Here is a 15,545-nt window from a genome sequence, read left to right on the forward strand (position 1 = left end):
TCTTCCTCTGCAGCCGTGGATTTTCCACCGCTTTATCTGATGTGAGCCTCCCCATGGACCCACCAAACACAATGTGAAACTCTGTCTAATCAGTTCTGTACCAATCTTGGGCACAAGTTAAGAACTTTAGAATTTACTCGGGCTTCATAGCTCTCAGCTTTGATAGGAGCTCATCTTTGCTGCACGTTGCAAATGAGTGAAAACAATTTAGACGTTGAAAGTGTACGGATGTGAAGTCTGCGCTTTGGAAAATGTTCCAGTGATGAATGCAAAAGGTCACTGCGCTCCACCTTTACTGTCTCAGAAGTTCAGCCAACCATTTCCTCACAGCTTTCCCTTTTCTTTAAAAAAAAAGGAGCAATTTTCCCTTAAGGCAGGACTTCATAGTCAGCTGTGCATTTCTGCCAGTCTTTTGCTTATTGCTTTTCTCAACCTGTTAACTACAAGAGCCCCATTCCCCACAGTCAATCAGTGGTTAGCTAACTAAAGAAAGAGCCAAAAAATATCCAGAAATTCCCAATCATCTATTTTTCTGAGCATTAAATAGCATCAACTTTCAGTTTTTGTTCAGATTTTATTTACTTCTTAAGTTCTCTTAAATACTAGCAGCTCTCTTTAAACATTCAAGCTGCACGTCCAAGTCCAGAGCTCTCCATACGACTAGCAAGACAAGGGTTAAAGGATTTTGTTTTGGTTTGTAATATTGTGCACTGACCCCTCCCCTTGGCTCAGTGGCAACTGTCATGGCATTGGCGTGTTATAAAAAGGCCTCTGAGATCCCCCCCTGCTCTGATAAAGAGGCTTAATGTCTGCAGGACATGCTTAACGTTTGTCCATCTATGTTCTTTTCCTAACAACCTGCACAGCTGGAACATAGATGCACAGAGACTGGCAATCTGCTCCACTCAGGAGCTCTTTATGACAAAATTAGAATTTAGAATATAAAGCAGCGTATTAATAGTTACATGTTGAACTGTTTACGTGTTGTTGGGTTTCAGATGAGCGATAGTTTCTGTATGAGGAGAATTTAGTTGGTTAGTATATCATCTCCCTTTGATTAATTTTTTCTGTTGATTTTCAGCCCTTTTCCGTTTAGACGTTGCTTTTAGACTGCGTGGCACCATGTGGGAGTTCAGGTCTATGTCTTTTTGGAGGGCGGTGTTTGCCGAGTTTTACGGCACCATGTTCTTTGTTTTCTTTGGACTGGGTGCTGCCCTCCGCTGGACCAGCGGGCTCCACAATGTTCTTCATGTTGCTTTTTGCTTTGGACTGGCGGCCGCCACCTTCATCCAATCCATTGGCCACATCAGCGGAGGACACATCAACCCAGCTGTTACTTTTGCCTACCTGATCGGATCTCAGATGTCCCTGTTCCGGGCTTTCTTCTATATCATAGCTCAGTGTCTCGGAGCCCTGGCTGGTGCTGCTGTGCTGTACGGGGTCACACCCAGCAACATGAAGGGAAACTTGGCTCTAAACACAGTAAGATCACCTAGACAATCACTGGATTCAGATGACAATGTTTACTTTTTATTTCTGGTCAGTTGTAACGTAACGTGCTTTTTTCGTCATGAGCTCAGACCTTTCATTTTATCGGTTTTGATTTCTCTGCTACAGCTGCAGCCGGGCATCAGCCTGGGCATGGCCACCACAATTGAGATTTTCCTCACCCTCCAGCTTGTTGTCTGCGTCTTTGCTGTGACGGATGAGAGGCGCAACGGACGCCTGGGCTCTGCTGCTCTGGCTATAGGCTTCTCTGTTCTCTTGGGGCATCTTCTAGGGGTAAGAGTCAACCTGTGGTGTAGGAAGTTGCAACTGCTCTTGAGCTTCATCGTTTTGACTTCCTGTTTCGTAGATGTACTACACCGGAGCAGGAATGAATCCAGCAAGGTCCTTTGCACCAGCTGTCCTCGTCAGGAATTTTGTCAACCACTGGGTAAGATCTGGAAATGCTTTTGCAAATCAAAGTCAAAGTCATAATCAACTTCACTGCTCTCTGCTTTTTCCAGGTGTACTGGGTGGGGCCCATGATTGGTGCAGCTATAGGTGCCCTGCTGTACGACTTCCTGCTGTTCCCCCGTGTGCGCGATATGTCCGAGAGACTTGCCACACTGAAGGGCACACGGTCCCCAGAGGCCCAGCAAGAGACCAGGGGGGAGTCCATTGAGCTCAAGACACAGGCCCTATAAGTCTGAAGATGAAGATTGGCTTTCTGACCCACCCGCTCTGCACCCTCAGATCCTGGTCCATCCTCAGCCCACACACTGTTTTTGCAGACATACCTCCCCCTCCTCTTTCTTCACACAGGATAGAGCTCAAACCCCCTTGTTTTCTTGGCTCTGCATTTGTATCTGCACCACAGTGAAAGGGCTCCCACAGCCCTGAATGTCTTATTTCTCCACTACCCACCCGTCATTCTCTTCTTTACCCACTTTGGAATGCAGGACAGAGATGGAGGGTTAGAAAAGGACTGAAGGAAGCCCTCTAAGTCCTGTGGTGTGGGGAGTCGATCCTGGATGACTAACTGCTCGGGACAGGGGTTCATTATTTCTATTTTTCCTTTTAATTTAAATTTTCTCTCTATTTTGTAGTCTGCTAGGAGTGAAGCTACATTAGAGCAGTGGACTTCTGCATGCTTTTCCATTTTTGATTCAGTGTGATCTCGCCTTTTGTTTGTTCTGTTTATTGAACTCTGGAGAAATTGTGTCTCAGTATTGTTTTTTACTTCTATTTTTTTAGCTGTATGTGTGTGCGTGCATGCACGAGTGTGATAGTGCCACAAAAAGACTGAATGAGTGTGCCTGCGTGTCTGTGCACATGTGTATGCTTGCGTGCTTGTTTTAATTGACTTTTTTTCAGTTTCCTTTGCTACAGTTGGTCTGTTTTGTGTTTTTCTTTTGAGTTACTATACTTTTTTTTTTTTTTTTACACAGATAAAATGCTGCCGTTTTCTTTTTCACCAATACCACAAAAACTCAATTTACAAGTGCAACAACTTTTCTGTTTGGAGCCTTTGCATTTCAGTCAAGACTTGAAGACCATTTCAGACTGCTCAGATTTCGTGTTTTATGTAGTGAAGTACCCATCAAAAAATATTTATATGAAAATGAACAAAAAATAAACAAGAAATACAAAGAAACTGGTCTTTTTGTAAGATAAGTTAGCTATTTGAATTTGTGATTTTGCACCTAGAGCTGCTCTTTTAAAGGAAAAATTACGTTTTGAATTAAAAAAAAATGGTGTTGAATTACTTTTTGTTCCAAATCCACACAGGCACGTGCAAAACGTGTTTAAGGTCACATTTTATTCCACATGTTTGTGTGTTTTTTTTTCTGTAACAGTCTGTTCTGCTCTCTGCTGAGTGGTTTGTAGAGATTAAAGACAACTCAAATTTGATATTTAGTGGATGAGGAAAAAAAATCATTGCAATGTGGCTTAAATCATCAGTGTGCCTGCACAGGGTGCTCAATGCACACGTTTATTTTCTTGCAGCCTAAATAAGAAAACTTTTGAAGCTTAAGATCCTCGTTTTATTCACCACACTGCATTTTATTTTTGTAGAAGCTGTTGTCACGTTCTGCCAAAGTAACATTTACAGCTGTTGGTATGGAGGTGGATTCTTGTTCACCTTACTCTGCAGATAACTTTTTCAGTATGATTCTATGGCAATTTTTGAATAGTTTATATTTAACGATGTTCAAATTCAAACTGGGGTTCTAATGGAAGAGCTTCAAAATGTACAGTGTAAAAAATTTGTCAAAGAGAAAAATTAAAATTTGGTTGTAGATTTATTATACTGGCTATGCAATGTTTCATCTTTGGGTAATAGACAGTGGGAGTGATGCCCATCGTAACACTTTGCTACTCAAAATGCCCGTGATTTATAATTTCTATGTTAAATATATATATAATAATTATTCCATTTTAAAGTATTCTTGTTTTTTTTTAATAGGCCACACTCTTCCATCTAAGTACCGGTAGTTATTTGTAACTTCTGCTGCCTAAATAATTTACATAACTCGCAAAGGTATTTCTGTGACACAACTGTTGCTCTTAAAGAAAGAAAAATGTCTTAAATTTAAGACAGGGCTTTCTGATTTTTGTGACTTAAAGCAAAAAGACTGAAGTCACATAAATAAATAGACATTTGTCAGTTTCAAGACTAAAAATGAAATTTTATTTGTCATCACAGTGAACTACAACAAGAATAGCACTGTCACATGGAACATTGCTCATGCTCATTTTATTACATGCACAGCAGCAAAAGCAATGGTTGGTGGTGAAATCTGTTCATAAAAGCAGATTTATTTATCCATTATGAGGAAAACTGATTTTTGTTATTCAGTAGTAAATTAAAACGGCAGAAACCAGATATCAGTAGAATAATATTTCTTTTAAAGGGACTTATCTTTTAGATTTCAACTTGTACCGTTTCTCAAGATGTAATTTAAATCTTTGCAAGCACGTTTTTTTTTTTTACACCAACAAATACAAAATAAATGACTTAAGTTTTTGAAACTTAAATAGCAGTCCCCTTCCTCACCCCCTATACACATTTTTTTCCTTTTATGTGAGAGTTTTAGGACATTAAAAGGTAAAATAATAATCAAACCAAGAACTTTTGAACACTGTATATAAAGTTGACAAAAAGGCTAAATATATCAGCTGAGACTGAGCAGCTAGTGCTTACTTTATAAATGAAGTGAACAAAAAGCAAACATGACTTTATAAATGGCTTATACAAATAAAGCTTTGCCCACCACCTTCACCACATCACCCTGATTAAAAAACCCTTTCAGCCCTACTTCTTGTTAATTCAGCCAAACCCCGGATCATTATTTACCATGTTGTTGTATACTACAATGAGGCTAAATGTCCATTAACATGTGACCTATACATATAAGGCACGGCCAAGTGTTTGTAATAAAATTTATGGTTATATATTTATAAATTGCTATTTCAATAAACTTGTCTCGGCATCTCTAAGAAGTGCAACAGTAAGTCAAAACGCACAATTGGCTTTGGAAGAGGATAGCTCTCCGACCTCATTAAGTCACTGATTTACCAAAAACACAAACAAGGCACGCAAAAGAAACTCATAAACAAACTTGATACGCTTTTCTAGGAAGAGCACAATGAGGCACAGACAACAATCCACAAGTAAAACTCTGCTTTCAGCTGCAGCTCAGTGTGTTGAGTCCAGTGGCTAATGTTTACGGTGACGGCCGAGTCCACCACTCCTGTGATCTTGTTGTGATGGTACAGATATGTCACATAGCCGTAAAATACTCCATTTATATTAACATTTTGCTTATTTACACAGACAGGCAAGACCGCCATACAGAAGTGCATGGCGTATATGTTATCATCCGTCGGTCTGGTGAGATAAATGATTTCTCATCATAAACTTTCAGCAAGTCCCATGACGTAGGACAGGGCTATTCAACTGGTGGTAACTTCAGTCCGGCCCACCAATGAGTTCATAAGATTTTTTTTTGGGGGGGGGTCTGGGTTTGGGTTCTGTTTATTGCATTTATGATCCAATGCAATAAAACAAACCAATTTAAAAGGTAACAGATCGTTGTAATACTTGGTTTATTTACCGGTACATACTGACTTTTAACTGCTGGATGTCTGGCCCCTGAGCTGCTGGCTTTCAGAAACTGTGCCCCCCTGAGCAGTTTAGTTGAATAGCCTTGACGTAGGATCAATAAAACAGCAGCACTGACAGAGTGTCCATGAGCATTCATTTTTCTGTGCTTTGCACAGCAAGGATAAATTCCCGCGTGTGTAGCCAATTGTGTGTGAATCACGGCAAGGAAAATGCACGCAAGAGAGATAGGAGGTGCTGCTGTCTAACACAGTTATAGAATTGTGCTTAAAGATTTAAACTTAAAGATTGGCCAAAAAATAAAATAAAAATCGCCAAATCAAACATGAAACAGAAATAAAAACCTAACAATTAAACATGACATTGCTAAACAAATTTCCCTTGTGATAAAAGTTGTAGAATAAAAAAACATTTTCTGACAAAATGGAGTAATTTAAGTTTATAAATTCCATTCCTTTGTATCATAATGCATTTTCAGGATTTCACTGATAGGTTTGTTAATGTAAGTGTTATATTTAAGTGCTCAGTATTGATTGTAATGACATTCAAGGAAGATGATGCAAATGCATCCATCTTCTCCAATGGCTGTGTGGGGTGGCCTGCGGGGGAGCACCTTAAAGTCTGAGGGCAACGGCCACCTTTGCAATCTCCTGGCTCTACCTCAGGCTGATGTTTCACCTTTATATTTTATTTCTCAGACGTAGATCAAACTGTAGATATTCAAAGTGAAAGAAGAAAACAACAGAAACGCTCAAGTCGGGTTTCGGTCTTGACTCGGTCTCTGCTTGAACGTAGATGTTTAAGATGAAAAATAATAGAAGCACTGGAGTTATCTGGTTTGATGGTGGCCATGAGATCCAAAAAAAAAAAAAAAAAAAAAAAAAACAGCATGCTGAAGATTTTTCTAACAATTCAGGTCCTCAAAATTCATAGCCCATGTTGGTGTCTGAATGACTAGAAGACAAACACACAAATCGACTACTTAGTACACTCAAAGTATTTTTGGTAAAAAGTCATAATGTATCAATAAAAAGACATTAAGAAGTAAAAACCTACTTGAGCAAAGGAAAAACAGAAGAATTACCAGGATGTTTTGTATCGCTGACAATATCCAGCGAATCAAACGGTTGCGGGAACTGATGCCTGCAAGAAGAAGCAGAGACCTTAAATTTCAGTCTTCAAGACCTGTTTTTGAGTCTATTCTGAGAGGTCTCATCAGACTGCAATATGTTAAAAACTATTAATACAAAAGTTCTGCTGTTGTGTTGTTTTTACAGTAAAATGAGCTAAAATTTGTTTTGAAGTAATAACCATAAATCTTGAGATAAAGTTGCAGTGAAGAGGAGTCGGGCAAACGTATGGAGAAAATACATTTTTGCTCTTTTAAGAAGAAATTCATAGTGATTCAGATTTCACCACTAGAAACTGGACATGAAAGTAGGTGAATAAATGAGGAGGTCACACTTACATGGGTTGTGGGGAAATTCCATCACTGCACCTGTGAAAAGTGGAATAGTCAGTAAAGTGAAAAGCAGAAGGACGATCATTTGTTGAGCAGGCGTGTTAAAAGTTAAACTTACAAATTCAGGACTTGCAGATCAGTCGAGGAAATGCCCCCACTGTACATGGAAGTAAAAGTTTCATATAGTCAGTAAAGTAATGAAAACAAATACAGACATTTTCTTAAAGCGACTGTTCAGATGTTTCTAACAGGAGTTCTGTGGAAATGTTATGAACTATTAATATCTCACCTGGTGTAGATGAACAGAAATAAGAGTTTGTTTTAAACAGATTTTTTTTTCTCTACGCATTCTCTCAAAAACACTGAATATCCATATAAATCAAAAACACAAAGGAAGAACATATTTAGATAGGCTAAAGATGACCTCAGAACTATTTATTTTGATATTTGTACAACTTTCCTTAAGTAATTTACTTGTTAAGCAGAAAATTACAGTTTAATGCTGAAAGGATCAGGATAAAGTGAAATAGTTGTTTGGGTTTCTAGCAGACAAGGTGACAATGGGCTGCACCATCACTGTTTCTGAAACACAGAGCCTCCCGAGGGTCACATAACGAAGCCTGTCTCCTCAGTTTTCTACATCTGAGTGTGCAGATTTGATAACAGACGTTATTCAGTTTGAGAACAAACACTAAGTCATAGTTTGGGTTCAGAAACACACATACAATACAGCCTAACTTGAAAGCAAGTCGTACTCCAAACAACTGTTTTGGAACCACCATAAAAGTAACATGAGGATAGAAATTTTACTAAATTTTCAAATTTGCCTGCATGTTTCTAACTGAACCCTTGGAATGACATTTAAAGAAAATATAACGGTTTGATTCCTAAATGCCTGATGGGACGTGTGTGAAGACACAGACAACTGATGTTATTGAACATTACAGCTTATATTGAATTTCTCAGGGGTAGACAACAAATCTAAATAGCCAAATATAAAAGGCCCCAGCAAATAGAGAATTGTTTTCTACATGCTTACAGTTACAAATAAATAAATAAGTAAGTAAGTGAGTAAGTAAGTACCGATAAGTAAGTAAGTACCAGTGGTAAGTAAGTAAGTACTGGTAAGTAAATAAGTATTATCGGTAAGTAAGTACTAGTAAGTAAGTAAATAAGTACTGTTAAGTACGTAAGTAAGTAAGCGCTTGTAAGTAAGTAAGTATTGATAAGTAAGTTAGTAAGTACTGGTAAGTTAGTAAGTACCGTTAAGTAAGTAAGTACAGGCGGTAAGTAAGGATCGATAAGTAAGTAAGTGCTGGTAAGTAAATAAGTATCGCGGTAAGTAAGTAAGTACCGGCGTTAAGTAAGTAAGTACTGGTAAGTAAGTAAGTAATTAAGTACCATTAAGTAAGTAAGTACCGGTAAGTAAGTAAGTACTGGCGGTAAGTAAGTAAGTACCAGCGGTAAGTAAGTAAGTACCGGCGGTAAGTAAGCAAGTACTGGCGGTAAGTAAGTAAGTACCAGCGGTAAGTAAGTAAGTACCGGCGGTAAGTAAGCAAGTACTGGCGGTAAGTAAGTAAGTACCAGCGGTAAGTAAGTAAGTACTGACAGTAAGTAAGTACTGGTGGTATGTCAGTAAGTACAAGTAAGTAAGTAAGTAAGTACTGGCGGTATGTAAGTACCACCAAGTAAGTATGAAGAAGGTGGAATGCAAATAAAATTTGACTTACTTTAGAAAGCTTGATGGTGCATTGTCTGGTGGAAGTGTGGAGTCCCTGCACACACACACACACACACACATTACATATATGACAATATGATATCCTCCCAAAGGTTTCCAGTTTTACCTTCAAATCAACTCAGATTAACTATGATCTTGTTCAATATGTGGGTAAACATAAATTACTATCATAACGATTTAATTGTTTAGATTTTTTAAATAATTTTTAAAGTTAAAAGGAAAACAGGATTAGTAGGAGACATCTGTAATAAAGAAATTCATCTTTTGAAGTCACACTTACATGGGGATGCCATCCATGTTTGGCATATGAGTCGGGGAAATAGCATCCCTGCACAAATATGTAAATACAGCATCAGTAAAGTGAAAGAAAAAAAAAACAGCAGATAATAAGCAATAAGGCAAGCACAGAAATATTTATTATAAGGCAGACAAAAAATTATTAATGTTTAGGGGTTTTTTTTTTTTTTTTTTAAATAAATACATGACCAGTCAAACATTTCAGCACACAACTCATTTTCATACTTTGGCTGCATTAGTTTAAAAAAGCAAGAACAGCCAGTTTTGTCAGTGAAGTATGTTCTTTTTTAACCTTTAAAATAAAAAATATTCCCATTTAATAGAAAAAGTCTATAATTAAATCTGAGTCGAAACCTTGAACTTTGTTTTTGTAAATATTTTTAATGGATGAAAATTTTACAAGAAAATTAGCATACAAATACACTTAGTGTGCATCAAAATAAAGCATTTAATATAAAAACAACATAATTAACATAAAAAATGTATGCAGGACTTGGAATTTTCCAAGTTTTTCTCTTCACGTTTAGAATTTTTAGGAATCTTGATTTTGAAAAATCTTTCCACGAGCCTCCTGGAGAAATCAAATCTAAATGTGTGGATACAAACAAAGTGTTTACACCTCCTGTTTAAATCTGAAGCCATGGCATCAGTTTTAAGGGTGTATGTTGTATTATTGGAGTCAGAATTTGTGCACTAAGGCGAGGCTAGAAGTCCAGTTTATTCCCAACCCCCCCACCCCCCCACCCTACTTAAAACCATTATTTTTTTTTAATTCAAGGAAATGTCAATAATTTCCAACTAAAACTTATACTGCAGTCGGCCTACAGGGGGCGCTCCTGCAGTTTTGTCATCAAGTTCCAGGTTACGTTGTTGAGTCTTTTAATAATAAATGTCAATAATATTCACCTAAAAACCAACATAGTAGGAAAGTGGAAAACAAGTGTCACCTACCCAATTAAGCCAGTGGGAAGAGTGTTAGGCTGTGTCATATTAGCGGCTGGAAGTGTAGATTCCCTGCACAGAAACACACACATTCACACATGCAGATGGTTCCAGTTTCCTTAAAACATTTGAACACCTACTAAACATATTACTTATGTTTCAACCAACTTTTAAAACTCAAACTCCTTACATGCCAACTTTAGTCTGGAGAGTCACGGGGATGTAGCCTGGAAAAGCTGGCTGCTGAGGCCCTGTTTCAAACAAGAAAAACAAAGAAAATAAAATTTTATTCTTAACTGAAATATATTAAGCTGACTCTGAGGTAGGACATTGTGCAGATCGTCACCTGAGTAGTGTCTTTTGAAAACGTCATGTTTAGGATAGTTGGGGTACAGAAATGTTATTTCATTGATGTCTCGGATGCGGTCACCGAGGCTGCGTATCTCCAGGTCTCTCTTAGTAAAAGGCTGGATGTTCTGGACTTGCCGTCCCCCATCTATAAAAACAAGTTGTAGGTTTGTCAGAACAAATGTGTACGTGCAATGGAAAGTGAGACGAGACATGGCATGCTGTGTTGTGATTCTAAACTTTATAACTACCGTATTTTCTGGCGTATAAGTCACAGTTTTTGTGTAGATTTGTAGATTTTTTCCATATTCATGATGCAATTTTTGACTGATGCTTAAAATCTTCATTCATACTGACACGAAACTGACATGAGACACACCTTTGCTATAATTTTAAGTAGGGATGCACGATATTATCGGCATGGTCTCAGTATCGGCTGATATTAGCGTTAAAGTTCAATATCGGACATCAGCCATTCCATCAAAAGAACTCACCGATATAAAAGGCGCTGTTTTTGTATGACAACCCAGTGACAAGGATGCCTGCAGCGCAGCACAACGTGATGACATCACGCACGGCTGCCTGATCTCACGGCGGAGAGGAAAATGCAAAACGTCGGCGGTGTGGACATTTTTTTTTTCGTTGGTGAGGATGTCGGATTTCGAAGATTTATGGAGTACGCTGAGCCTCGCTACATCGCCCCCAGTCGGAGATATTTTTCTAATCTAACATTATCAGAGTTACAAGCTGCCTTTTCCGACGTCATTGAGAAGCTAATAGCCGATAGCACTTGGGTGAGTTTTACCACAGACATCTGGACGTCGTGTTAGCCCCGTTAGCATGATTAGACCAACGGCACAATGGATAGACAAAAACTTTGAACTTAAAAAGCCTGTCCTTCATGCACAAAGGGTGCAGAAAATCCCACACTGCAGCTAGGACCTGGAACAAGTCTCCACAAGTGAGACAGCATCGCAGGTGACTAATGCTAATAAATAACATTTAAAATCTGGATTACATACAAATAATCCCTTAAATCCAGATTTTATGCAGAGAGTTACTTTTTGACAACTTGCTTTGTTTTCATGGACTAAAATTATTTTAAAATGCACACAACTTTGTACAAACAGTAGTCCATTGTCAAACTTCATGCTCAACAATCCAGGTGAAACAGACAACAAAGTTAAGTCAGGTCCTCTGGATGGTTTCTTTGTGTTGAAACGTTTCGTCCTTCATCCAAAGGACTTCATCAGTCTGAGGAGCCACGACTAACTCAGTCTCACAAGCAGCACACTCACATTGTGGACCCACCAGTTTGATGGTGATAAGATGGTTTCTGGAGTCCACCCTCTCCCCCATCAACTCCTCTGGGCAGCCATAGGCAAAGTGGTTCAAAACATCAAAGTTCATGCTCAATAATCCAGGTCAAAAATCCAACAAAGTTAAGTCAGGTCCTCTGGACTTTTTTTTGTTTTTTGCATTGTAATGTTTTGACCCACTTTGGCATTGGCTGCCTCAGAGTCATCGACAGGGAAGAGGGTGGGCTCCAGAAACCATCTTATCACCATCAAACTGGTTGGCCCACTATGTGAATGTGCTGCTTGTGGGACTGAGTTAGTCGTGGCTCCTCGGACTGATGAAGTCCTTTGGATCTTTGGATGAAGGACGAAACGTTTCATCACAAAGAAACCATCCAGAGGACCTGACTTAACTTTGTTGGCGTAGACAGTTATGTTTTCTACTACAATAACTTTTTCTGCAGACACGTAAACTCTTTAGAATGAAACCAAACAGCAGATGAACAATAACAAAAAAATAAATAAATAATAAAGAACCAGTTAGGAAAAGAAAAACTTTGGTGAAGAAGGTTTACAACTGTTGCTAAATGAAAACTTACTTTCAGAAGCACACACATAAGCAATAGTGATGCCACCGATCTCAGAGTCACTAAAGCGAAGCAGGAATGTCCCATTGGGGCTGTCTCTGAGGATGAAGTGCAGATGCTGCTTTCCGATGAAACCGAATATCAGCCTAATGGAGCAATCATTGCAAACACTGATTAATATAACACATTGTTACAGGCTGCTTAAATTACCGGTAGTGGCATCCTCTCACCCTTCACTCCAGTAAGTCCTCAGATGTTTCTTGGTCAGCTCCATTGCTCCCTCAAACCATTGCCAGAAAGTGAATAGTCGACCTGGGAGAACCTCCTGTAAGGTTGAGAGCACTGTGAGACCTGCATAAGGTCTGTGCATGTATGTGCGAGAAAACACGCCCCTTTTACACATACCTTATTAAACTGGGCCCATGAAACCATCATGTTGTCAAAGCCTTCGGGACTGTCAGACTTATCAAATATTTTCCCGGCCAAAAAGTGTTTGTTGTAGTCGTGCAGTTGGTGCTGCGTCTGGACCTCTGAAGTAAACTTCATGTTGAGAGTGTTGGACATCAACCTCCAGGGGACACTGTCCGGCACAATGAAGGGCCTTCGGTCCTGGTGGTGTACAACAGAAAAGGCAACACGGTGAGAACTTTTATGTCCTCTTTAAATATTTTAATATATTATAACAAAAATATTACCTGGATGCAAGTTGGAAAAGAATAAATAGATGAATTCAAAACCAAATCATAACTTTAAACTTACTGGTTCGGCAAATGCACAGTCCCATATAATGGTGGCCAAAGCGTTGTTGTCTTGACTGCCGTGAACGATGACCACCACTGGCTGAGAGATCAACTGGAACCAGTGACATACAGTAAGGTTAGGTTTACTGTACTTTGTCAGTCAGCATGAAAGAAAAGTTAGACAGTATGTGCTTCTGCTGCTGTGTTGTGTTAAGTTACAGAGCAACAAGATGGACTGAAGTGTTACCAAGCAGACAAAGATGTGGGTGAAGCCTAACCTGTATCCTGAAAGGAATTTTACAGCCTGTGATGTTGATGTCTGTGGAGAACAGCAGAGCAAACTTCTCCTCAGTCACAGACTCTGATCCCTTTCTGTCTGCTCGCTTGATTCTCTTAATGGACTGTGGAATAAAAATAAGAGATTAAATTGGTCAAAGTAACAGAAAACGGATCGGACTTGTGATGCTAAATGAGGACCAGTGCACAACCATGTTTCTGAATGTGGCGCACGTGCTCCTGGTAGTTGTGTTGTGCTCGAGAACAGCTGAGTTGTTGATCACTTCTCCGACGTTTTCACTGTTGGTAATATCAAAGTTTTAGTATCAAAACTAGCAATATCAAAGTTTTTAATCACTTAAAAGAACTATAATGCATGTGAGAGAAAAAAACAGAAATTAAATATGATTTTGTTTGGACTTAACTTTCTTTTGATCAAACTAACAAACACAAGCCTTTAACGTTAACGCCTGTAGCCACATTAAAAAAAAAAAAAAACAGAATAACAAAAAGCAAAGAAAAAACACTGCAGGAAAGTTACTTTTGCATCTATTTTTAAATAAAGGAAATTACATCAACAGAATTTTTTTATTTTTTAGCTTCATGGTTTTACAACAACATATTCAGATTTTTGCAGTAGTATAAAGAGTTCACTCACTGGAGCTTATTGCTAGTTATGATTTGTACTGTTATACTTAAATAGTGAAAATCCAGCTACAGCAATCCATTTAAATATATTATGCATTGTGATATACTAGAAAAAAAGTTTTAACGCACAAGTTCTTGAAATTAACCCAAAACTTTTTAAAAATTACCGTATTTTTCTAACTATAAGGCGCATTTAAAATCCTTAAATTTTCTCTAAAATTGACAATGAGCCTTATAATCAGGTGCACCTTATGTATTAATTCTGGTTGTACTTACTGACCTCGAACTTATTTTATGTGGATATTGTGAACGAGTTGAATAAAATTTGACTTATCTGACTGTTTTGTTTCACTTAATGCAACTTATAATTCAGTGCGCCTTTTAATCCAAAAAATATGGTATTTTTTTATTTTCTACGAGCTCTATACGTAAGATAAAAAGGCATGGACCACAAAAGTCACTGTGATGCACTGATTCAGACTTACCTGGTTAAACTACCCAAGTTTCTGGCTTGCTGTTCATTAATAATTTGCGCCTTCACCACCATAGGCGTCCCTGGTGCTAATTTCTCCCCCAGCAGATATCTCACAGTTGTGGAGAACTTTGACTGAGTTTTAATGACCTGAGGGGGCTGTTTTTCTACTACAATAGAGCTGAAAGACACAAAATTACACAAATGATAAAAAAGACAAAGTTTTACAAAGTGTATCTTTGAGTGAACAAATAGAAAGAAGATCAGTTCCTTCAGTTTTAAGGCTGCAGGAGGATGATGCAGTGTGTGCACTACCTTTCAATCAGAACCTGCACAAGTTTCCCCAGCCTTTCCTGAAGGTCTGGGATGATGTGTTCCCCAATCAGCATTAACTCCTGTCTCAGGTCCCAGTTCACCCCAAGCAGGTGCTCACACCTAAAAAAAAGGTGATATTCTTAAAACACGCCCTTTCAGTACCTGCCTACTCCATTTCAGGGTCACGGGAAGGCTGAAGCCAGTCAATCAGAGGCGAGGTGAACTTCTGCTCTGCTGTGACAACTGATTTGACCGATGAGTAAACCCATAAAAACAACATGCCTAAGCTTAACTGTGAAGTGCTCCCACACTTGAAGCCACGGAATATTTAAATGTGAGTACACTTTTGAAGGCCCATGTGTGATAAGTTCTTTGCAGGCAAAATAAATATACAGTAGTTCCTCGCTACTTCGCTTTTCACGGACTCGCTCTATCGCGGTTTTTCAAAATAAGATTGGACGTGACACACAATTGGCTGATTGATGGATGAGCTGCACGATCAGCATGGAATTTTAGTTTAACATGAATTATTTTAAATAATTTAGCACCTGCTGCACATTTGTGAAGCCCATACTGCAGGATATGCATCCTGCTGCAGCTGATCAGCTGTTCTCCGTGCAGAGCGGGGAAGTGGGCGTGGCCAAGAGCGCTTGCAGGTGGCAAAGAACAGAAATCATGACATTCTGTGCTCTTGTAGAGCGTTTGCAGTTTAGAAATATCGTTTAGAATATTGCAAGAGTGTGAGAAGGGTTAAAAAGGCCTTGTGTGTGTGTATATATATATATATATATATATATATATATATATA

General features: G+C 38.7%; 2 protein-coding genes across 2 annotated transcripts in view; one reads left to right on the top strand and one right to left on the bottom strand.

The window, feature by feature from the left end:
• The first annotated feature begins 794 nt into the window (after positions 1-794).
• mipa (major intrinsic protein of lens fiber a) lies at positions 795-2,604 on the top strand. Its single transcript, XM_037684187.1, has 4 exons — positions 795-1,482; positions 1,618-1,782; positions 1,856-1,936; positions 2,010-2,604. Exons 1-4 carry the CDS (start codon positions 1,123-1,125, stop codon positions 2,187-2,189), a joined length of 786 nt encoding a protein of 261 aa, XP_037540115.1. The 5' UTR covers positions 795-1,122; the 3' UTR covers positions 2,190-2,604.
• A 3,872-nt stretch (positions 2,605-6,476) lies between these two features.
• Positions 6,477-15,545, bottom strand: part of stat6 (signal transducer and activator of transcription 6, interleukin-4 induced) — a 26,871-nt gene continuing 17,802 nt past the window's right edge. Inside the window, exons 8-24 of the mRNA XM_037684188.1 lie at positions 14,738-14,857; positions 14,436-14,603; positions 13,515-13,602; positions 13,305-13,427; positions 13,046-13,138; positions 12,692-12,895; positions 12,517-12,611; positions 12,299-12,432; positions 10,400-10,549; positions 10,244-10,304; positions 10,063-10,125; positions 9,095-9,142; positions 8,804-8,848; positions 7,192-7,230; positions 7,080-7,109; positions 6,668-6,754; positions 6,477-6,565 (exon numbers count right to left, since the gene is read on the bottom strand). Coding sequence (XP_037540116.1) covers positions 6,532-6,565; positions 6,668-6,754; positions 7,080-7,109; positions 7,192-7,230; positions 8,804-8,848; positions 9,095-9,142; positions 10,063-10,125; positions 10,244-10,304; positions 10,400-10,549; positions 12,299-12,432; positions 12,517-12,611; positions 12,692-12,895; positions 13,046-13,138; positions 13,305-13,427; positions 13,515-13,602; positions 14,436-14,603; positions 14,738-14,857 — 1,582 coding nt within the window. The 3' untranslated portion in view covers positions 6,477-6,531. The remainder of the gene's footprint in view (positions 6,566-6,667; positions 6,755-7,079; positions 7,110-7,191; positions 7,231-8,803; positions 8,849-9,094; positions 9,143-10,062; positions 10,126-10,243; positions 10,305-10,399; positions 10,550-12,298; positions 12,433-12,516; positions 12,612-12,691; positions 12,896-13,045; positions 13,139-13,304; positions 13,428-13,514; positions 13,603-14,435; positions 14,604-14,737; positions 14,858-15,545) is intronic.

This window comes from Nematolebias whitei, chromosome 11 (assembly GCF_014905685.2).
Source record: "Nematolebias whitei isolate Nwh7 chromosome 11, NemWhi1, whole genome shotgun sequence".
NCBI lineage: Eukaryota > Metazoa > Chordata > Actinopteri > Cyprinodontiformes > Rivulidae > Nematolebias > Nematolebias whitei.